At 38.0% G+C, this 24470-nt stretch overlaps 2 protein-coding genes across 2 annotated transcripts; both read left to right on the forward strand.

Annotated features, from left to right (window-relative positions):
• The first annotated feature begins 25 nt into the window (after nt 1-25).
• On the forward strand, nt 26-5254 carry LOC145500991 (collagen triple helix repeat-containing protein 1-like). The gene is made up of 3 exons (XM_081480567.1): nt 26-1322; nt 3636-3878; nt 4108-5254. Exons 1-3 carry the CDS (start codon nt 1218-1220, stop codon nt 4450-4452), a joined length of 693 nt encoding a protein of 230 aa, XP_081336693.1. The 5' UTR covers nt 26-1217; the 3' UTR covers nt 4453-5254.
• A 9093-nt stretch (nt 5255-14347) lies between these two features.
• On the forward strand, nt 14348-17147 carry LOC145501486 (collagen triple helix repeat-containing protein 1-like). The gene is made up of 3 exons (XM_081480955.1): nt 14348-14519; nt 16277-16519; nt 16779-17147. Exons 1-3 carry the CDS (start codon nt 14415-14417, stop codon nt 17121-17123), a joined length of 693 nt encoding a protein of 230 aa, XP_081337081.1. The 5' UTR covers nt 14348-14414; the 3' UTR covers nt 17124-17147.
• The last annotated feature ends 7323 nt before the right edge of the window (nt 17148-24470 follow it).

Below are 24470 nucleotides of genomic sequence, written 5' to 3' on the forward strand. Positions count from 1 at the left end.
GCCCTTCCTCGATGAAAACGTTTGTGTCTTAGGTGGTCACGTGACCAGTCGCAACCAGGTAGGCAAAGGAGAGAAGGCCTGGGATCGATGTTCAGTTCACATAAACTTGTAACACCTCGAAGGGTTGATAGGCTAAAAGAGCGAAATACCTGGCACAGAATCACACCTTCGTGTAGAACTACATTGGACCACATGGCAACCATTTTTGCCGGGTAAAATTTATTATCAGCACCGCGAAAAGAAACAAAAACAAACAAACAATACATTTTCTGGAAGAAGTGGGTCATGCGTGGAAACCGGAAGTGATGTCGATCTTACAACACAACAACACATTTCCTAGTCCTAGAATACTTCTCTCTTGTAAATATCGAGCTTTGAAGTGAGTACACATTATGAATTATGTGTCTGTATGCAAGACCTAAGGTCCAAAGGAAATAAATGCACTAAGAAAAAGACATCAAAGCACAACTACATTTCTCAGACGTGTTCTTTAAATTACAGATTTGGTTTATTTACAAAGGATTTTCACTCAAATACCCGCCAGTTTTCCACCCTTACCGGTTAATCCGGCCCGAATTATGGCGAAAATGTTGCCGAGTAAGTCCGTTAATACGTCCAAGCCGCTTTATAGAGAGAAATTTACTTTCATATATAAACGTGTCCGGCGATTAATTCCGTATCAAAATTCTGTTTACGGTAGCATCACCAACATAATTTACATCGCGTTATGCCCTTTCAGACAATGTTCGCAAAGAAAATGGGTGAAATAAAGGTGATATTAATTGCCAAAAATGTCTCTCAATTAAAGGGAATTTTCTCGACTGTGTGTAAATTCGATATTCACATGTTCTATATGTCCTCAATTATATAGCGATAAACCACGAAAACAATAAATTGGTTAAGAAAAACTTAGTTAAACTAATCGACTCCTTAGCATGAAATTCTGTTCAACCTCTGTCCTATTACACTTGTGACACTTGCCTCGGACAGTTCTGTCAGAATTCGAATTGACTTTCTCTCGATGTCTTTATCTGGTTCAATTATTCTTAGACCTTTGACAGTAAATTCGAACATGAAAAATCTTCTAGTTACCATCAGAGGAACAAGCAAGCCGCTCTGCCTCGTTCTCGAGATTTTTCCCCTCGGGGTTCCGCAGTCGTTGCAGAGTTTCGTTAAGCTAAGGACATCAAATAACGTGAACAACTGAAGAAATAAGCATGTTCAGAAAATCTAGCGCTGTATCTTTGTTGCTGTGGTTGTTGGTTGCTCCGTTCTTCAGTGAGGTTGAAGGAAATAACCCAGTTTCTTCGAATTCGTCTAAGGTAAGTCTTGTTATATAGGACAGCGAAAACTTGGCTTCTTCATCTCGCTTCTTGTGCTTTTTGGGCATGCGCAAAAAACACTCATTTATTAATTAGGGATTGAATGAACTCGTTAAAAAATCTTTTTGTAACTCGGATTTTGCGTTAAGGTAGAAAAAAATCGCATTTGTGAAAATTCTTACGGGATTAATAACTAATTAAGCTTGATAAAACTTTCCTTAAATACTATTTCAGGAGTTAGTTTAGACCGCAAGGTACACCATTAGCTGCCAAAAGAGCTTTCCCGCTGACTAGCATTAGTTGTGTCCGCAGAACACATTGATAGCGACTTCAAAAACCCCCTTTGTTGATGTTCTACCAACTCTAGCAATAGCTAAATCAACTTCTACATAACAAGTCGGTTATCTTTGTTGCATTGTCATCGTTGTGATAAATTTTTCAGGAATTAGTGATAGCTTTCGGATTTTATTTCCAAGGAAACTTCAGTCGTTTTGATCCTGTAACAAATACTGAATCTTGCTAATTTGATTTGAATTATTTTGATGTTTACTCTCTGGCTTTGGAAGAAAAATAATTCATATTCTCGCGCGACGTGCAAATAATCTTTGTCAACATGACATTTAACCAAGTAGTCAACTGAAAAGTGAATTGTGGCACACAAAAAGAGTGTTTTTAATTGTTCATTAAACTGTAACGGGTGCGCATTGACAAACTGTGCTTTGTAACATTGAATTTACTCAAATACTTTCTCGTGTTGACCTTTATAGCTGTTTTTCGTCATGAAGTCAATGCCCATTAGTACTGATTTAGCGAGTGAATGAGGACGCTAATTCGACCGAATTCTTAAAAAAAGTCTAGTAGTAGACTAAATCTCGACAAGGAATTTTTCCACCAGAGACAAAAAGGAAAAAAGAACATACCCTCTCCCTTTGCACCTTATTTAACTCGGTGAATATCTTAGGACAAAGGTTATACAGTTATCAATTTGATAACTATCGAAGAGCATGTCGCGTTTTTGTAAGTGTAACTTAGGCCCCTGCGTTCACTTTACGCCAAAGGAATTTGAAAACGGAGCTTTCACTCTGAAAACACATCAATTTTTTTCGTCCACACTACGCCGGAGGAATTTAAAGACTCAACAATCAGCGATTATTTTTCGGTAAACTTGGTTAGGCCATCGCTCTCGGAAAGATCTATCCGTTTTCAAAATGTTACCCGTCCACACGAAAACGAAAAGACGGCGTTTTCAATTTCCTCCGGTTTGAAGAGCCTTTTCGAAAAGCTTCGCGCTTTCGTGACAGATTAGTGTGGACGGTAGGCCTAACCGTAGAAATAAAGCTGCGTTTTCAAATTTCTCCAGCGTAGTGTGGACGCTGCTTTAGAGAAACAAAATATATAGCACAGTATCGGCTTTGTTGCGCCCTTCAAACACTGATGAAATCGAACGAGCGGCATTATTTTCCCCTCTCAAGTTGTGCTTAAAAAACATAAGCGTCGTCATTTCTTTTGTTTTATTCCACTAGAATTTATTAGTTCAAATAATCCAGCAAACAATATTAACGTTCAACTATTATAAGTTTGGGTGACTTTTTCGAATGCAAAAATTCCACGCAAAACTTTTATCCTAATCTTACAGAAAAACTCGAGTGCTGATGGTGCTGTTAATTTATCCCAATCTCTGATAGAACAAATTTATTCACCGGAAGATAAATTATTTGAACGTTAATATTTGATTATTTGCACCCAATCAAGATTCAAGTTGATTTTTTTTTTCTAAAGACATCGCTTTAATGTGGAGCGCTGGTGTGTACCTCATGTTTCATCAGTTTTTTGAACTTCAGCAGCGTGAAGATTTTCTATTCCATTCAGTGTCAAGAGTAGTCTCATCTAGTTATAGCATTTTTTCCCAGGGAGGGTACTCGGATAAATTAGTGGCGAGGAGGTAAGAAGAAAGCGAAAATTCTTAGATGCTTGATTAGCGTTCCCCTCACAACCCCTCCCCCACCCCCACCCCCAACCCCAAACAAGCTTAATTGAACAGTTATGAATGAAGTTAAGTGTAACGTTGTAGCCAGTTGCTGTACTAAATTCTGTTCGTAATGCGTGCAAAATGCGTACAAAAACCAAACTCGTATGATGCTGCTTTTCTCTTCACTTAAAAGAACAAAATGCACATAAATCAATAGCAAAATTCATAAATTTAAAAACCGCCATGGCTACATGATTTCAGGCATCTCTGATTATGCCTCTTTTTCACCAAATTGTCACTGCGTGTTTTCATCATTTACAAGACTGACTTCTTCAATCACACAGAATACCAACACGTGTCTGCAAGGATCACCGGGTCTCCCTGGTGTTCCTGGTCGCAATGGACATAACGGGTTACCAGGCCGCGACGGTCGTGATGGAGCAAAAGGTGACAAAGGCATGGTTGGGTCCACGGGGTCGCGTGGCCAGAAAGGGGACGTGGGGGAAAATGGTGCAGACGCTGACCACAGAAACTGGAAACAGTGTGCGTGGAAGAGTGAAGACAGCCGTGACATTGGTCTTATCAAGGTATGCATTAATGTTAGTGATAAAAAAATAACCTGTATATTGTTGATTTAATCTTCGCTCAATTTAATTTCTACGTAGATATGGAAGGATATTTTTCCCATCCAAATGAACCGGGTGCATAACATCGATTAATGTTCAATTTTAATAACACGGTTGAGTCCGGCAAGACTACTTTATGCGCAATTTGGAATCAGGAATCCATACACGTCCTTGCCTTTGTATTTTGCAGGATTGTGTTTTCGACAAGAGGAAAGATGACACCGCTGTCCGTGTTGTTTATCAAGGAAACTTTTACCTGAACTGCAACAACTGTTGTAAACGATGGTTCATCACCTTCAATGGCGCTGAGTGCAGCGGTCCACTGCCCATTGATGTCGCTTGGTGGATGCCGAGCAATAGCCAAACAAGCCACAGACCTGGATCAATAGAAGGCTACTGTGACAACATTCACAAGGGAAAAATTCGTGTTGGGATCAACATTGGAAACTGCCCTGGACATGGAAATTCTAATGGTCATACAGGCTGGAATTTAGTGTCCCGCTTAATGATTGAAGAAGTCCCACGGTCCCAGTAATCAGAATAACGCTGACGACAACAATTGATGTGTTAGGAACTGATCTTGTACGCTAATAATATAAATGTTCTCGTGATGCTTGGGTTTTGTTGACACAAGACGTACTCGATCATAAACCGGTGAAGGGTTCCTTTTATATTTTACGATCAGGGAAATTATTGTCATTGATTTGGTTCAATAAAAATTGTGTATTGTAGCTGAAGTGTGGGTGACTGTGTTTATGTTTCCCGACTCCTCTTCATAACGGAAACAGTTGAGTTTCTGATATATTTGATTCTGAGCGGGTGATGGGGAGGTTTGTTTATTTGATGAGAAAATCTCCTCATCTATCATGATCCTGACGGATACTAAATATGAAAGGGGGTGTCATGGAAGTTCAAATAGACTTTTAAAAACTTGCAAAATGATCGATGAGATAAAGAAAAATTAAAAAAACAAGTGGCGCCAAATTACGCCTTCATCGAGAGCTATAATAGGCAATATCGCGCTGCTTTTTGTTTGATTTATTATGCGCAGGACGAAAAGAAAGAGAAGCATGTACAAACAATCACTTTCAGGAGACAGTGTTACCGAGTTATATGAGGAGGAGTTATTAGAAATTAAAACACACCAATAAATATCTTAGTCCTAGAATTCTTCGACCTCTTAACTTAGTGACCAAAAATGTCTTTCTTTTTAGATGGTTTACTATTAATAGGCTTTTTGAAGGTACGACCTAAGGTTGAAGATGAAATTTAGAGGAAATATATATAACTAAATGCATTGGGAAAATGAATTTTAGCTTCGTAAACCAAAGCACAACTACTCCATCCCTCAGACTCGATCATTAAATTACAGATTTGGGTTATTTACAATGATTTCCACTCAAATATCCGCCTTTTTGCGCCGTAACCATTCAATCCGTTCCGAAATGTAGCGGAAAACGTTACGGGCAACTGGTTCGTTCATTCAAGCCGCTTTAGAGCAAGAATTATAGCTAAGTATATGAAACATATTATCCTGTGAATAACTCCGTATCAAAATTCTGTTCGCTATACTGACCATTACCCAGTTAAGGTCAGTTTATTTACACGGATTTACATTGCGTTATTCCCTTTCAGACACTAGTCAGAAACAAAACGAGTTTAATTAAGTTGAGATTAAAGAGAATTTTCTCGACTGTGTTGAAATTCGACGAACAATTCTTTTAATACTTCGTCAATTATAGTGAGTATAAACCAAGAATGGAATCAATGGTAACAGACTAATCGATTCCTCAACATACAAACTCTGTTCATCTGTGACACTTGCTTCAGACACTTCTGTCAGAAGTGGAAATGACTTGATCTCTACGTTTTTGTTTTTTTTCTGCGGAGAGACAATTATTCGTCAACCATCGACAGTTTATTCGAACATGAAAAATTTTCCAGTGTCCATTAAACGAACAAAGAAGCTGTGTTTCCCTCGAATTGTTTTCGCTCGGGGTCCAGTCGTCACAGACTTTGAAGACATCAAATATCGTCAAACTTGAGTAAAATTGAAGAAATAAGCATGTTCAGAAAATCCAGCGCTGTACCTTTGTTGCTGTGGTTGTTGGTTGTCCCCTTCTTCTCTCAGATTGAAGGAAATAGCACCATTCCCTTGCCCAAGGTAAGATTTCAGATATAAAGAGCGAGCGAAACCTTGACTTCTCCATCTGATCTCACCGCTTGTTTTTCCCACCCACGCTAGTCGCGTACTCGCTTAGTATTCGAAAAATATAAATTAGGGAATTCACGAAATTTGTTTGATTTAATCTTTTTGCAAGTCAGATTTTGCGCTGTTGTAGGGTGAAAATAGAAACTGTGATAGTTACTTTGCTATTAGCAAAGCTACAATCCTCAAACACAGTGTCAAATCATGAAGAAAGTAACATCTTAGTTTTAGTTTCGTCCACAAAAATACACCGATAGCGATTTCCAGAACTCTCGTTGTAAATTTCCTACGAACGAATAGTTAAATCAAATTTTCAACATGTTTCACATGACAAGTCGGTTATATACTACACTGCCCAAATCAAGTTAAATCTATTAAAACAATAACATGAAATAGCGAACTTCTCTGAACGCAATAATAAAGATAAAAAGTGGAATATTTCGTTCAAGTCAACTGAACTTCATCAGCGACAATAAAAACTGTGAATGATAAAAAGGAAAACCACATATTTTTATTGTAGTCAAATCTAGTTATATAGTCGCGATCAATTTTTCAAGGGTCAGTTGTTATGGCTCGTAGGATACGATTAGCACCGTGGTTGTTTTTATTTCTTAATTAAGTCACACAATCAGTAGTAAGGTATCATAATCAAATACACGTGCGAAGTTCTAATACGTAATCCGCTTTGTCAACAGGCTGAACGTAGTTAACAGACAACAAATGTGACAACCGAAGAGTGCTTTCTAGTTACCCATTAGGCTATAGCGAAAAGAAGTTTAACTAACTGTCCACCCGAGTTACACGTTCTTTTCTTTTTGAAGCTGTTTTTCCTAATCTGGTTTCAATGTCCTTTTTCTGTAAACAATTTGTGCATCCCACATAACATACGTACTTATCGAGTTCATGGCAGGACTCTAATTCAGCCGATTTCAATAGTTTGCCATTAGCAATTTTTTAAACCAAATCTCTGTAATTTGAAGCGAGTTACTGGAAACTTTGTAACGATATCCGTCTAAAGTCTTAGTTAGCAATCTTCGAGAGGCGTAGAGGAAAAAAAAATGCATTATACATGTGTTGCTCAGTAGTGTGTAAACATCTTGCAAGAAAAATTTCGTCTTGCCTGTCAGTCACTTTAGGGCGTGTTTGATGGACATCCAAAACTGAAAACGGAAGTTTATTCAGTGTAGAGAAAACATTCAGTTTTTGATTGCTTAAACTGAATAATTTTTCTGCTGCGGAAATACAAAGCTACAGAATTTAACTTTTCCACACATTTTTCCTTTGAAATCAAAACGGGTTTTTGATGATCCTGAAGGAGTGAAAGGAAGGAACGAGCTTTTTCTCTTCTTTTTAACGTTGATTTATTGCAGAGAGAAAAACGTCAACAAGTAATCTATTTGCATCATTGAACACTGAACTAATAAAATCAATACTTTATTTACAATATATCCGAACAATTAATGATCGAAAACCTTTTTTTTTGGTTAAATCTCATTCTGTCGCTGTTTGGGGCAAGTTTTTTTGCAATGTTAAAGGCCTTTAACCTTAACTGCGCTTTGAAAAAAATATGGAAAATACTTCACCGAAACTAGAAGGAAAGATTTGGCATACACTGAGAAATTTGATTCCTTCATTTTAATCGCAGTGCCAAAAAAAGCTGTAGCTGTCAGATTTTTAGTCGCTAGCACCGGCCATGAATTAAGTTGAGCCGGCGTTAAAATGAAGACCACAGGCGTTTATTAACATAAACAAATTGTTCAATTTATTGAATAAGTAACACTGCAGTTATTTCAGTTGCTTTTACATAAACAACAAAAAATTGTTTCAACTTTCTTCTCTTACTTATAAAACAATACAAAAAAGCAAAATCACATTTGGATGACATTTCTTAGGCTTTTTCCCATCATACTGACATGAACGGTAAAAAGATTTGTTGTCGCTGTCTAGTGTAATAATATCAAGGAAAATATTTTAGGACTTCATTGAAAAAGAGTCAAACGTTAATTTCCCAGCTATGGCATGTTTAAAACAATACGACTAAAGGTAAACTAGCATTAAATGTAGAAATCGTGAGAATATGAAAAGTAAGGACCATTCGCGCATGGTTAGAGAGATAAAACTGCGAATACGGGAATTCCGTTTTTCAGTCCTGCTTGTGATCCAGTGCGCGCAAGCCGTATTTCTTTGCACTGCCAGTATGACAATGTACTTGGTGTTTCATAAAAATCGCTTGAATGATCGTAGTTGGGATAATTAAAAATAATTAAGAAAAACTACTCATAAAAAGGAACTGCGAAATCGTTATTTGAGCACAATGGTGAAGAACATTACTGCGTTTCGCTGGCGATTTAAAGAAAATAATTAAAATCGGATTAATGCATTCAAGTTTGCATTTACGTCCTACTAATCTGTAAGGCCTACCCTGGGGCCTTGAGTCGCCGTAACTTAAGGCGACTTTGGACGATGGCGACTTTAGGCGAGTTAAACAAAATTGGCAGAAAAAACATTGCGACTTCAGGCGATTTGGAGCGACTTTAGGCGACTTAAGGCGATTTTAGGCGACTATAATAAGGAGACTTCATTTCACTCGAGTTAATAAATTTGAACTTAGCAACAATCTCTCTATATATCTCTTGCAATAAACCAATATTGTACCAATACTGGTACATAATTAAGTCACCACAGTCTCAAATATCCCGGACCGGGTTGTTCAAAGCCTGATTAAACTAACACAGGATAAGTTAAGATGCTTCGAGCCAACAGGGATGCCACGCGCCAGAAGGATCCAAAAGGATTCGTAGTCCAAACCTCGAGTAATGAAATTTGTAGGCAATTGTGGAAAACGAGGACGGACAACTTCGAGCGAAAAAAATATATATATACAGTAAAAAATCTAAGAAATCTAAAAAAAAAAGTTTAAAAATTTAATAAAAATAAACGTTTCGGTCAAAGACCTTCATCAGTGGCACTGCAACTGATGAACGTCTTTGACCGAAACGTTTATTTTTATTAAATTTTTAAACTTTTTTTTAGATTTCTTAGATTTTTTACTGTATATATATATTTTTTTCGCTCGAAGTTGTCCGTCCTCGTTTTCCACAATTGCCTATATATATATATATATATATATATATATATATATATATATATATATATATATATATATATATATATATATATATATTACTTCTATTAACTTTTAATCCTTGGTTAGCACTGACCGGTTTTCGAACAACCCGGGCCAGATTTCAAACCATTTTAAAAAAATACTAAATACTAAACAGTTAAACACTGAACAGTGACTATTATAAGAATACGAACACGATGCCATAATCCCCAATAGGAGTCCATTGTACTAACCATTGGGCCATCGTGCCTCCCCCTTCATAGGGTTAGAGTGGAGTTTACCCTAACATGACAGTTATAAGTCTAATAGCCTTCTACAGGGGAATTGTGAGTGTGCCGAAACCTTTTTAACATTGCGTAACCGATGGCTACTTAAGGCGACAACGAAAAGTTGAAGGAAGTGTTGTGCAATTCGAGTTCTGCATTCAAATTGATAAGGTAAACGGAAATTTCTTTAATCATTTCATGCCGGCTTTTTGTCCTTGAGCTGCAAATATCTCCCCGTGCGCATTGCAGTGATTTTCCACAGCTATAATAATCTGCTTATGCATGATCCGTGAACTTCAGTGGGAAATATATGGCGCCTCGATTAGCAGAGTTGAACGGAAGCAGTTTGCTGTCTTGCAGTCCCCCAGAAGAAAAATTATAAGGCAAGTCCCCGTCCACACCACGCCGGACGGAATTGAAATCGGAGCTTTATTTCTACGCGGTGCTTTTTCGAAAACGCTTTTCAAACCAGAGGAATTTCAAAACGCCGTGTCAAAGAAACAAAACATTCTGAAAAGGAAGCTTTTCGAAAACGACGAGATTACGATACTCGAGCATGATATTTCCCTGCCTAAGTTTTACTCAAACACAAATCAAACATGACCAGTGATTGTTGCGTTTTTAAATTTCTGCGGCGTAGTGTGGATGGAAACCATTTGATTCGTTTTCAGAGTGAAACTCCTCCCGCGTGATGTGGGCGGGACCTAAGACATTGAAATTGTCCTCAGTGTATTTTGGCTATACCTAAAAGGAAAAGAATCATATTGGATAAAGAATACCTCGCATTATGGAAGGAGAAGCTGATGTTGCACTTCGCATTCCTGCTTATCAAAATGTATTGCGGCAGCATAAAAACATTCAGTGATCGCATAATAAAACAAGTTTTTAATTTTTTTTATTTTCGTCCCAGATTTCTGATTCATTAAACAATCGATCTGCTCGCCATTGACCAAATCGTGATAAATTTTGACCTATAGTTTGACCTACAAATTAACAATAAAGAAGGAGTCTAAAGTTATTCAGCGATACATTGTTGTCAAGAGAAAATGGGGGGACAGTGTTTAATAAAGTAAGCCCGTGTTAAAATTGTGGCGTTATTAATCGATAGCTTTGCATTTTGAATGTTATATATCGCAACCACGCCGAACACCTTTTGTACAAATGGGTTTCGTTTTGAATCGTGTACTGACATCAATAACTGTTCATCTGATCCGGAAGGATATTATCATATCAATTTATTAAATTCTGAGTCGTTTAACGTCGTGTTTCTCCTTAAAAAGGTTATCCTATTTCAAGACGTTAAATTTGTAATAGTAATCGGACCGAGTGGGGAACAATTCAGGGAGTAATCGCGCGAGTAATTTCAAAATCGGTCGAGCGCGAAGCGAAAGGCTGATTTGAAATTACGGGCACGATTACGCACTGAAATTTACGGGTGCTTACCATTTACAGAAACCATCCGGTTGGAAATTTCAGGCAAAAACATTAAACAGTTGAATGCCACGTTGAGAGAGAAGGAATCGCTATTAAGTATATCCACATCAGCTAGAGAGAGTTAAAAGAGCAGAAAAATAACATCACCTCAAATCACAGCCCATATTTTCAGAAGCTTCCCAAACGGAATGGCGCGAACCATTTGATTTTCCAACTGGAATTTCCGGTTTTCCCATGTAAATGGTAAGTACCCTACGACACGAGGTCCAATTACTAATTAATCGTATCTATAACAAATTTCGGAATTAAAAATGTCTTTTGAGAACTTCTTTTGAGCGAAAACGTCTGTAACGCTTTTCATAAGTTTTGAAAACTGTAGGAAACGTTGCGAAGGAAGCCATTAAAGCGCGCGTAATTGGTGATACCCACGTGATCGCGCGCCGATTGCGTGACAAATAGGCGTGCGGAGAACCAATCACGATCGAGAATTTTGTAATAGATACGATTAAGTTTGAAATTGTTGATTGTACCAGCTAATAGCTATACCTCACCCAAACCAAATTATAAATTTCACCATGCTTTAAAATATCAGTCATTCCTCCCTGGCTGGGTTAACATAATTTACACTGCTTCAGGCACTTTAATTTTAATTTTAATTTTAATTTTGATGCTACTTAAAAGTAGCATCAAAACAACTTTGTTGTGTCTAGCCGTATGAGTCAAGGAGTTAAATTAAAATTTGAGAACTCGTTTAAATAGGCGATAATAGCTTATTATGAGTTAATGTTCAGCCGAAGCACATATTCTGCCATTTCCATGGCAGACCCAGGACCAACTCACCTAAATATAAAAGGACTTGACTCAGTATTAAATAAGGAAAAGGTTATCGAGACGTGGCAGATTGACAAGGTGTCGCCTTTGTTTTCACTAGCGCGAAAAATCTCGTCGAATATTTATCCAAAAACTTTGCTCTGTGCGCCTGAAAGTCAGAGTTACCGCCACAGTTGTGTTTCAGTGTTGGGTTGCTTTTATTCTCGCGCGCGATCTCTATTTTCCTGGAGATGAAAGCGGCAATTTCTGTTATTTTCGCTCTATTTTGTGTGTTGCTGCCTTCTCAGGGTGGTTTGAATGATGATAAGACTGTTTCCACTTCTACCAAGGTAAGATTTTAGGTAACTAGTGATCGTTGCTTGTTAGTGCAAGGCAGTTAACATCATTTTGAAGTTCTCCGGAATATAAAAGAAAGTTTTCTTATTCCTGACGTGTGGATTTTTCAATCAATTCTGAGCGGATCCTAAACTGCTAAATTATTTCAAATATTTTCGCTGTCAGCCACTCTCAATTACCAAACAACAACGGGCTGGATCTTGCTATAAATCAAACCATGCACCCAAAATATAACCCCAGAATTCTCATGGTCAGTAATAACATTTATTATTATATGGCTAGCTCCGTGAGCGGGCAAGATGGATCAAATCCTGCGCTGTGATTGGCTACCCGAGCGGGCAAGATGGAGCTATCTTGCCCGCTCGGGACTACCCGCCGTGTCCCGCAAGAAAAATTTCCCCTAAAGCCATATAATAAAGCCTTTATTGACCAAGCTTGTTCGGTCAAGATGGCTGGATATTGGCCTCGTTCTTTTTTTGCGAGTTTGTGGACCTCGACTCCGTCTCGGTCCATAAACACCCAAAAAACGAACTTGGCCAATATCCTGCCATCTTGACCTCACACTTGGTCAATAACCCATGCAAAGTGTGTTATTATTCAAATGCCCACATCGTTTTGAAGATACTTAATCAACATTACTGTAGGTTTTAACTGGGAAGGGATCGGAACTAAATGAATGCTAACAATATTTATTTGTACATGTAAATCAAATAAGAAAGCGCCCTAAGGAAACTTTCTTTTAACTCAGCTTATTTCTTTGCGCTGCCGGTGAGGCAATGTATTTGGTGTACTTGCTTGCATGATCGTAGTTGGGATAATTAGAAAAAATTACGCCTAAAAAGGAACTACCAAATCTTTATCTGAGCACAACGGTGAAGAGCATTACTGAGTTACGCTTAACAAATGGTAAGCGTGCAGCGTGCAAATATCGAGTTACAAACAAAATCGCCCGGCTAGAATTGAAGTAAGAGTGATCTTTTTCAATACTTTAGATGAATAGATATTTCTTTTGTAAATTTCAGAGTAGGACTGGAGACAAGGGGAACTTACCCGTTCATGGTTTAAAGCGATCGCATTTTTTTCGCCTCATTTGAGATCGTTGGCCCTTCCTCGATGTAAACGTTTGTGTCATAGGTGGTCACGTGACCAGTCGCAACCAGAGTCTTTCGTCCTTGATCTCTCCTCAACGACGAGGGAGGCAAAGGAGAGAAGGCCAGGGATCGAGGTTCAGTTCACATAAACTTGTAAAGCCTCGAAGGTTTGATGGCTAAAAGAGCGAAATACCTGGCACAGAATCACACCTTCGTGTAGAACTACATTGGACCACATGGCAACCGCTTTTGCCGGGTTAAATTTATTATAGTGAGCACCGCGAAAAGAAACAGAAACAAACAAACAATACATTTTCTGGAAGCAGTAGGCCATGCGTGGAAACCGGAAGTGATGTCTATCTGACAACACAGCAACACATTTCCTAGTCCTAGAATACTTCTTTCTTTTAAACATCGAGCTTTGAAGTGATTACACATTATGAATTATGTGTCTGTATGCAAGACCCAAGGTCCAAAGTAAATAAATGCACTGAAAAAAATCAAAGCGCAGCTAAAAGGATTTCCACTCAAATACCTGCCAGTTTTCCACCAGTTTTTTTACCGGTCAATCCGCCCCGAATTATGGCGAAAACGTTGCCGAGTAAGTCCGTTAATACGTCCAAGCCGCTTTATAGAGAGAAATTTTCTTTAATATATAAACGTGTCCGGCGATTAGTTCCGTATCAAAATTCTGTTTGCTGCATCATCAACATAATTTACATCAGACAATGTTCGCAAACAAAATGGGTAAAATAAAGATGATATTAATTGCGAAAAATGTCTCGCTATAAAAGGGAATTTTCTTGACTGTGTTTAAATTCGAAATTCACATGTTCGATATTTCGTCAATTATATAGCGAAAAACCACGAAAACACTAAATGGGTAAAAAACCTTAGTAAAACTAATCGACTCCCTAGCATGAAACTCTGTCCAACATGTCCTGTTACACTTGTGACACTTGCTTCGGACAATTCTGTCAGAATTCGAATTGACTTTCCCCCGATGTCTTCATTTGGTTAGACAATTATTCTTAGACCCTTGACAGTTAATTCGAACATGAAAAATTTTCCAGTTGTCATCAGAGGAACAAACAAGCCGCTCTGCCTCGTAATCGAAATTTTTTGTCTCGGGTTTCCGCAGTCGTTACAGTGTTTCGTTAAGCTAAAGGACATCAAATAACGTGAACAACTGAAGAAATAAGCATGTTCAGAAAATTCAGCGCTGTATCTTTGTTGCTGTGGTTGTTGGTTGCTCTGTTCTTTGATGAGGTTGAAGGAAATAACCCAGTTTCTTCGAATTCGTCTAAGGTAAGTCTCCTTATATAGGAGAGCGAAAACTTGGCTTCTTCATCTCGCTTCTGGTGCTCAAGTTTCGACAGGTGCAAGAAACTCTCGTTTGTTAATTAGGGATTGAAGGAACTTGCTAAAAATTCTTTTTGTAAGTCGGATTTTGCATTGAGGTAGGAGACAAATCACAATTGTGAAAATTTTTCCGATGTTAATAGCTAAGCTTAATAAAACTTTCCTTAAATACTATTTCAGGGGTTAGTTTAGACTGCAAGGTACACCATTAGCTGCCAAAGGAGCTTTCCCGCTGACTAGCGTTATACGCTAATTCGACCGAATTCTGAAAAAAGTCTAGTAGTAGACTAAATCTCGACAATGAATTTTTCCACCAGAAACAAAAAGGAAAAAAAGAACATACCCTTTCCCTTTGCACCTTATTTAACTCAGTGAACATCTCAGGAGAAAGGTTATAAAGTTATCAATTTGATAACTATCGAAGAGCGTGTAACGTTACTGTTAGTTTAACTTAGGCCCCCGCGTTCCCTTTACGCCAAAGGAATTTGAAAACGGAGCTTTCACTCTGAAAACACATCAATTTTTTTTCGTCCACACTACGCCGGAGGAATTTAAAGACTCAACAATCAACGCCGGATTATTTTAGAGAAAACTTGGTTAGGCCATCGCCCTCGGAAAGATCTATCCGTTTTCAAAATGTTACTCGTCTACACGAAAACGAGAAGCCGGCGTTTTCAATTTCCTCCGGTTTGAAGAGCGTTTTCAAAAAGCTCCGCGTTTTCGTGACAGATTAGTGTGGACGGTAGGCCTAACCGTAGAAATAAAGCCGCGTTTTCAAATTTCTCCGGCGTAGTGTGGACGCTGCTTTAGAGAAACAAAATATATAGCACAGTATCGGCTTTGTTGCGTCCTTCAAACTCTGATGAAATCCAAAGAGCGGCATTATTTCCCCTCTCAAGTTATTTTGTTTTATTCCACTAGAATTTATTAGTTCAAATAATCCAGCAAACACTATTAACGTTCAACTATTATAAGTTTGGGCGACTTTTTCGAATGCAAAAATTCCACGGAAAACTTTTATCCTAATCTTACAGCCGGAAAAACTCGAGTGCTGATGGTGCTGTTAATTTATCCCAATCTATATATAATAGAACAAAGTTATTCACCAGAAGCTAAATTACTTGAACGTTAGTATTTGATTATTTGCACCCAATCAAGATTCAAGTTGATTTTTTTTTTCTAAACACATCGCTTTAATGTAGAGCGCTGGTATGTACCTCATGTTTCATCAGTTTTTTGACCTTCAACAGCCTGAAGATTTTCTATTCCATTCAGTGTCAAGAGTAGTCTAAACTAGTTATAGCATTTTTTCCCAGGGAGGTACTCGGATAAATTAGTGGCGAGGAGCTAAGAATAAAGCAAAAATTCTTAGATGCTTGATTAGCGTTTCCGTCATCCCTTATCCCCGAAAAAACAAGCTTAATTGAACAGTTACGAATGAAGTTAAGAGTTACGTTGTAGCCGCTTGCTGTACTAAAATCTGTCCGTAATGCGTGCAAAATGCGTACAAACACCAAAGACGTATAATGCTGCTTTTCTCGTCACTGAAAAGAACAAAATGCGTACAAATCACTAATAAAAATCATAAATTTAAAAACCGCCACAACTACACGATTTAAAGCATTTCTGATTTATGCCTCTTTTTCACCAAATTGTCACTGCGTGTTTCATCATTTACAAGACTGACTTCTTCAATCACACAGAATACCAACACGTGTCTGCAAGGATCACCGGGTCTCCCTGGTGTTCCTGGTCGCAATGGACATAACGGGTTACCAGGCCGCGACGGTCGTGATGGAGCGAAAGGAGACGAAGGCATGGTTGGTTCCACTGGATCACGTGGCCAGAAAGGAGATGCGGGGAAAAATGGTGCAGACGCTGACCACAGAAACTGGAAACAGTGTGCGTGGAAGAAGAGTGACGGCCGTGACATTGCGCTTCTCAAGGTATTCATTAATATTAGTTTTATAAAAGTTAACCTATATGTGTCATGTTTCATTTGATCTTCGCATAATTTTTTTACTATGTAAATAATAAACTGATGGATATTCCTGACATCTGAATAAACCGAGGTTTATAGCAGCAATTTAATGTATTGTTTAGTTCAATAAAACGGTCGCATTAAGCAAAAACATTTTACGTACCACATTTGTGTCTAACTTGGAATCAGGTGTCCATACACGTCCTTGCCTTTGTATTTTGTAGGATTGTGTTTTTGACAAGAGGAAAGATGATACCGCTCTCCGTGTTGTTTATCAAGGAAACTTTTACCTCCACGGCAACAACTGTTGTAAACGATGGTTCATCACCTTCAATGACACTGAGTGCAGCGGTCCACTGCCTATTGATGTCGCTTGGTGGATGCCGAGCAATAGCCAACACAGCCACAGACCTGGATCAATAGAAGGCTACTGTGGCAACATTCACAAGGGGAAAATCCGTGTTGGGATCAACATTGGAAACTGTCCTGGTTATGGAAACTCTGACGGTTATACAGGCTGGAATTCAGTGTCCCGCTTAATGATTGAAGAAGTCCCACGGTCGCAGTAATCAGAATAACCCTGACCGTCAACAACTGATGTGTTAGGAACTGATCTTGTATAACACAAGACCTACTCGATCATAAACCGGTGAAGGGTTTCTTTTAATATTTTATGATCAGGGAAGTTTTGTAATTGATTTGGTTCAATAAAACTTGTGCATTGCAGCTGATGTCTAAGTGTCTGTGTTACGGGTCTTATAACGTTGATTACCTGATATATTTGATCACGAACGGAGGTATATTTACTTGATGAGAACCTCTCCTAGGCTGTCATGATCCTGACGAATGCAAAATATGAAATGTCATGAAAACCATTGCAATAAGTCCGTTCATTCGCTCAAGCCGCTTTATGGCAATACAGTGTAATGTTAGCTTAGCATATGAAACATACTCTGTATCAAAATGTTTGTTATAGCATTATTGCGTTACGTTATGCCCTTTCAGACAGTATTTATAAACAAAATGAGTTTAATTAAGATGTGATTAAAGAGAATTTTCTCGACTGTGTTGAAAATCGATGTTCAATATGTTCAATTCATCGCAATTATAGTGATTATAAATCAAGAAAGGAATAAATGGGTGAAAAACTAATCGACTCTAGAATTAATCGAACATGCAAACTCCCTTCAACCTCTCTGACACTTGCTTCAGACAGTTCGGATTGACCCTCTCCCTATGTTTTTTTTTTGTGTGTGTGTGTGGGGAGACAATTATTCTTCAACAGTTTGACAGTTTATTCGAACATGAAAAATCTTCCAGTGCCCATTAAACGAACAAACAAACTCGGTTAAAAACGGTTAAACTTGTGTAGAACTAAAGCAATAACCATGTTCAGAAAAACCAGCGCTGGACCAGTGTTGCTGTGGTTTTTGGTTGCCCAGTTCTTCTCTCAGATTGAAGGAAATAGCACCATTCCCTTGCCCAAGGTAAGATTTCAGATATAAAGAGCGAGCGAAACCTTGCCTTTTTCATCTTATCTCGTCGCTTGTTTTTCATACCTACGCATTAGTCGCGTACTCGCTTAGCATTCGTAAAATATAAATTAGGGAATTCACGAAATGGGTTTGCTTTGATCTTTTTGCAAGTCATATTTTGCGTTATAATATTGAGAATAAAAACTGTGAAAGTTACTTCGCTATTAGCAAAGCTGCCATCCTCAAACACAGTGTCAAAATCGACTTCCAAAACCCTCGTTGTAAGTTTTACACCAACGAATAGTGAAATCAAATTTTACAACATGTTTTACTTGACAAGTCGGTTATATTGTACTAACCAAATCAAGTCAAATCTATTTAAAAAGTAACATAAAATAGCGACCAATAGCACAATAACCTGTACTCCGAGTGCAGTGATAAAGAAAAAAAATGGAATATTTCCCTCAAGTCAACCGAGCTTTATCAGCGACAATAAAAAATGTGAAGGATAAGAAGGAAAACAATATTAATTTTTTTATTGTAGTCAAATGTTTCAAGAGTCGGTTGTCACTGTTCGTAGGATACGATATAGCACCGTTTTTTTGTTTTTGTTTCTTAGTTAAGTCGCTCACTGTAGTATGGTAGAATAATTCAAACACGTGCGAAGTTTTAATAATCTTTTACCCTGAACGTGTCCTTTCCTCTAACGTGGTAGCAGTTAACAGACAACAAATGTGCCAACCAAAAAGTACTTTTTATAGTCACTCATTAGGCTATATATAGCGGAAAGCAGTTTAGCGACCTCCAGCCGAGTTACACGTTCTTTTCTTCTTGTAGCTGTTTTTCGTAATGATTTCAATGTCTTTTTTCTCGACACAATAGACTCTGTCCATCCCTCATAACATATGTAGTTATCGAGTTCATGGGAGGACGCTAATTCAGCCGATTTCAAAAGTAGTTTTCCATTTTTAAACCAAATCTCTGTAATTTGAAACGAGTTACTGGAAACTTTGTGACGCCGTCTAAAGTCTTAGTTAGCAACCTTCGAGAGGCGTAGAGGAAAAAATGTATTATGTGTTGCTCAGTGGTGTGTAAACATCTTGCAAGAAAAATTTCGTCTTGCTTGCCACTCACTTCATGGCCAGTTTGATGGACAAAACTGAAAAGATAAATGGAAGTTTATTCAGTGTTGTGAAAACATTCAGTTATTGATTGCTTAAAACTGAATAATTATTCTGATTGTGGAAATACAAAGCTACAGAATTTAACTTGTCCACAGATTTCTCCTTTCAAATCAAAGTTCTTTGATGATCTTCACGGAGTGAAAGGAGGGAACGAGCTTTTTCTCTTCTTTTTAATGTTGATTTATTGCAGAGAGAAAAAACTTCAACTAGAAATCTATTTGCATCAATGAACACTGAGCTAATAAAATCAATCCTTTATTTACAATATGTGCGAACAACTAATGATCAAAAGCCATGTTTTGTTTAGTCCTATTTATTGTGTTCAGCATTCTGTCGCTCTTAGGGGGAATTTTTCTACGATGTTAAAGGTCTTTAACTATTAACAGCGCTTTCAAAAGATGGAAAATACTTCGCCAAAATTACAAGGAAAGATTTGGGACATTCGTCATACTCTGAGAAATGTTATTTTTTTGGTTAAATCGCAAAGCCGAAAAAACTGTAGTTGTTAGAGTTTTAGTCGTAAGCCCATGAATTACGTTGAGCCGGTGTTAAAATTAAGATCACAGGCATTTATTAACACAAACACATTGTTCACTAAGTAACACTGCAGCTATTTCAGTAACATAAACAACAAAAGATTGTTTCAACTTCCGTCTCTTACTTAGAAAACAATACAGGAAAACAAAATCACATTTGGATGACATTTCTTAGGCTTTTTCCCATCATACTGACATGAACGGTAAAATGATTTGTTGTCGCTGCCTAGTATAATAATGTCAAGGGACAGATTTTGGGAACTGCATGGAAAAGTGTCAAACGTTGATTTCCCAGCTATGGCATGTTTAAAACAATAAGATTTAAAGGTAAATTTAAGCTTTAAATGTAGAAATCGTTCAGAATATGAAAAGCAAGGACCATTCGTGGTTAGAAAAATTAAGCAAATAAGTTTTTCATGTGGGTAAACTAGGAAAACTTGAATTCCGTTTTCAAGTCCTACAGTTTTTGTAACTCGTGATCAATATGGTTACATTACATCAATAGTCTTGAATATCTTCAGTATTCAGGTTTTGTTATGACAGAAGGATATTATCGTGCTTTTACCAAGTAAATTGGCACGTTTGGCAATTTTTGCCTCAGCTTAAAGTAAACACTTAAAATCTTTCAGATATTAAAATACACTTTTTTTTTCAAGTCGATGTGCAGAGGATGTGCTGCATGTAACAATGGTTTGAATGGTCATAACGGGTTACCAGGCCGCGACGGTCGAGACGGAGCAAAAGGCGAAAAGGGCCTGGCTGGCCCTTCTGGATCACGTGGTGTAAAAGGGGAAAGGGGCGTGGCTGGTCCGTCTGGATCACGTGGCCTAAAAGGGGACGTGGGACCAAAGGGCTCGGACGCTGACCACAGAAACTGGAAACAGTGTGCGTGGAAGGGTGAAGATAGCCGTGACATTGGTCTTGTCAAGGTAGGCATTAATATAGTACAAATCTGCATGTAAACAAAGTTCCATTTCTCTATGTCAAGAGCCCAACGACCCTGTCTATGTTAATTTTCTTTTTTAAACAAGGCTATTTGCATCTTATTTAGTTTTATTTTAAGAACTCTGAATTTTAAGATTTTGCTAGGAAAGGCGTTTTTATCAATGACTGGAAATGCAACTTACTTTGAAAAGAACAGAACAAACAAAAGAATTGAAGTTAAGATTCTATTTTTCTTTGAATCAGAGTACCAGTCCTGTTATTATCAATTTCACATATCGTGAGTGAAAAATCGACATACTACTATTAGTTTTAAGCTTTTTTTTAAACTCGCTTCCTGTGATGGCTTATTTGTCTCTCTAGGACTACATTTTCAACAAGAAGAAGGATAAAACCGCTCTCCGGGTTGTTTTTCAAGGCAAATTCCACTTGGGAGGCTGTAACTCTTGCTGTAAGCGATGGTTCATCACCTTTAACGGCGCTGAGTGCAGCGGTCCTCTTCCCATTGACGCAGTGAACTTGATCAGACACAGTAACCAAAACAATCACAGGCACGGAGCAATAGAAGGCTACTGTAACAACATTCACAAGGGAAATATCCGTGTTGAGATCACCATTGGAAACTGTGCTGGATTTGGAAACTCTGACGGTTATACAGGCTGGAATTCTATATCCCGCTTGATTATCGAGGAAGTCCCTCCGTCTCAGTAAATTGTTGTCTATTCGTACCAAAAACGGTGACAGAAGCAATGGTTTTGGGAATGGCCTGGGGTGCTATGTTTTTTTCTTTTGCTTGGCTTTTGTTAACACAATCTGTACTCCAAAAGTTAGTAAAAGGCTTAACATTTAAATTTTTTTTTTTGACTTCATTCTCGTAACAGTAACCGGTTACCTTTAATAAAACTATTATACAATGCACTCGATTCCTGATTGTCTATGTATAGTGATCACTTTTCTTAATGCAGTATACAGGGCAGGAGAGGGCGATTACCTCCCAGCTAGGAAATTGTATTCCATGTTGATAGAAGGGAACCTTCATCAAATTTCCATAAGACTACGAGGACTTTCAAGTGGAGTCGCTACAAAAACAGAGATGCTTCTAGATGGCTCGATCGGATTTTTGAGTGATGGTACAGTTTAACTTCAAGTGACTAGCTAGAACACCACCATTATCAATCCAACAGAAAATCGAACATTACTGGTGTGCCAGAGAAAGATGAAAGTTTCAAATGAAGTACGTTTTACCAAGATCTGAGTTACCATATCAATATCGTGACGTCATACCCCATTAAGGGATAATTTTGGATATACGTCGTCGTGATCTACGACCTAACATAGTTGTCTTAACGATGGCAAAATATTGAAAAAAAATTACGGAAGCGTTTTAGAGAAAATTGCGGGTGAAGTTTCAAGGTATCAAGATACAACAACAAAAAGCTGTTTTAAAATTTTATTCTAAATTATGACCACAATACTTGATTAAATCATACTTTGGTCTTAAATGAATCGTGTAACATCTTATTAACTGGAGTGAAAATGTCAGGGAAGTCGCTCGGTTTGATTTTGAGGAAGATCGGCTTCAATGTCAACTGGTGTGAGGTGTTTCTTCACTTTCTATCAAAAATTGACCCTGCAATTATTCCTAGTAAATTATGCGTGAATTGAAAAACACTTCATGAATTATTTTTTAACTTGGCACCCAATGAGATCAATTAATATTCAACGTAATCACTGGGTTTCAAATTTATTGAAGCACTTTTTTTGCGCCAACAAAGAAGAATATTTCGCTGATTTTCACTTATGTTGTTATGTTATGTTTTTTCACTTATCTTTTGTCTCGAATCACCATGTTATTGTACATTTCTGTGCTTTACGAATTCATAAAACGTGTGATTAATTGCTTTGCGAAGATTTTCTGGAAGTATGCTAAAATCTGCCAACCCTACAGAGTTATGTTTAGCATGGCGATTTTCTGCTTGCTCTCACCGCTTACCCTCGTCATGTTAACGCTGCCTTAAGTGAAGGAGTGGCAACTATTTCATTGTTATTGTAGTGCTAGCTCCACAACATTTAGCATGAGTGAAAATCGGAGCAACATTTAATCCTAGTCCTAAAAGAATTATTTCTGTTAGAACTATAAAGTCACCCATCTGTTGACTTTTGAACTGATTTAACGTAATATGATGGTTTATATGTCTGCAGGCAAGACTCAAGGCCCAAGACGAAATTTACAGGAAAACAAAATGCACTGCAAAAGGGACACGCAACACAGTTTTGACGTGACTTCGTAAAATCAAAGCACTACTGAATCCCTCATACTTGTTCTCTAAAATATAGAGTGATTATTAATAATGTATTTTGCATCCTTACCCGTCAATCAGGCCCAAAATATAGTGAAAAATGTTCACGCGTCCAAGCCGTTTTATAGAAAGAATTTTAGTTTAGTAAGCATTCTCGTCCCCCAGAGGCCGCGCTCCTTTTGGTCAGCACCAAGAATCGCGACCTCTGGTCGGAACCAATTTTCTGAGCATTTTCTGTGTTGGTTCTGGAGGCGTTGATGGTTATACAGGCAGGAATTCAGTGTCCCGCTTAATGATTGAGGAAGTCCCACGGTCCCAGTAATGACATGCTTATTAATATGAATAACGCTGAGGGCAGGAAGGTATTAGGGAATGATTTAAAGGCCTGTCCAAAAGGAAAATGTTTGGCGGCCAAACATCATCAAGCATTGTCTGGTGACCAAACATGCTGATGTTGAAGTGAGTGGCCACACGGTTAAAAACATGTTTGATCAAACACAGATCAAGTTATAGATACAAGCCGCTGAGCAAGTGTGGTAAGCATGCGCGCACCAAACATGTTTGATACGGTCGTCCAAACGTCCAAAACATCGCCCATCGGACACGAGAACAAAAGAAATGTTTTAAGTTGTTTGATCGAATGTTTGATGGCCTTCAAATTCTATCAAACACGATCAAACACGATCAAACAGAACAAGGTGGCCAAATGGTTAAATGTTTGGTCACCAAACAATGTTTGATGCAGACTACAAAACAGTCGTATTTTTTGCGAACGCGAGCAACGGTCAAAATTCGAACGAAAGGTCTGGAGCGAGTGTAAAAGCGGCGAGGGAGAATGGGGAGAGGTGTCACCAAGAGGCCGGAAAAGGAGGCAGTTACAGATGAACATGAAGAGTTATTTTGGAGGAAAGGACTGTTAGGTTGTGGAACAGCTAAGTCTCTTTTGAATTCTGTTTATTATTTCAATGGAAAATTTCGCACTGAGGGAAATTGAGCACAGGAATCTGAGTTGAAAGAATTTTAAGTTTGGTCCAAACTTTATTAAATTGAGGAGAATTTGTGCGAAACTTTTCATGGAGGTTAATGTGATCTCAAATATGTTCCAAAGAGTATCAAGTACATTTGTCACGATATTGGGAAGAAACCCGATCCTTGTTTGTTAGAATTATATCGATTGTACTTTGGTCTCGTAGATTGTAAAGCTAAGGAAGTTGATTCTTGGTATTTTAGGCTAAGCAAACAAAGATTAGCCTTTGAGATAAGTCCAGCCAGAATTAACAAACTGAATGGAATCTTGCCAAACACCTGTAAGGAGGTTGGAATTAAACCAAAAAAAGCTCATCCTTTGAGAATTGCCTGTGTAACGAAGTTGGTCAATTCAGGCGTTGAAGAAAAACTCATTCGAGAAAAGACCGGACGTAGGTCAGGTGCCTTGTTAACATATGAGAAACCTCCTTTAGAGCAGAGTGTTTAAGTGTC

This window comes from Orbicella franksi, chromosome 1, assembly GCF_964199315.1.
Source record: "Orbicella franksi chromosome 1, jaOrbFran1.1, whole genome shotgun sequence".
Lineage (NCBI taxonomy): Eukaryota > Metazoa > Cnidaria > Anthozoa > Scleractinia > Merulinidae > Orbicella > Orbicella franksi.

Excerpts from the sequence above, each read along its gene's own strand:
- LOC145500991 (XM_081480567.1), top strand. The coding sequence starts at position 1,218 with ATGTTCAGAAAATCTAGCGCTGTATCTTTGTTGCTGTGGTTGTTGGTT. Across the intron at positions 1,323-3,635 it reads TTTCTTCGAATTCGTCTAAG|AATACCAACACGTGTCTGCA; the intron begins GTAAGTCTTGTT and ends TCAATCACACAG. Across the intron at positions 3,879-4,107 it reads GTGACATTGGTCTTATCAAG|GATTGTGTTTTCGACAAGAG; the intron begins GTATGCATTAAT and ends TGTATTTTGCAG.
- LOC145501486 (XM_081480955.1), top strand. The coding sequence starts at position 14,415 with ATGTTCAGAAAATTCAGCGCTGTATCTTTGTTGCTGTGGTTGTTGGTT. Across the intron at positions 14,520-16,276 it reads TTTCTTCGAATTCGTCTAAG|AATACCAACACGTGTCTGCA; the intron begins GTAAGTCTCCTT and ends TCAATCACACAG. Across the intron at positions 16,520-16,778 it reads GTGACATTGCGCTTCTCAAG|GATTGTGTTTTTGACAAGAG; the intron begins GTATTCATTAAT and ends TGTATTTTGTAG.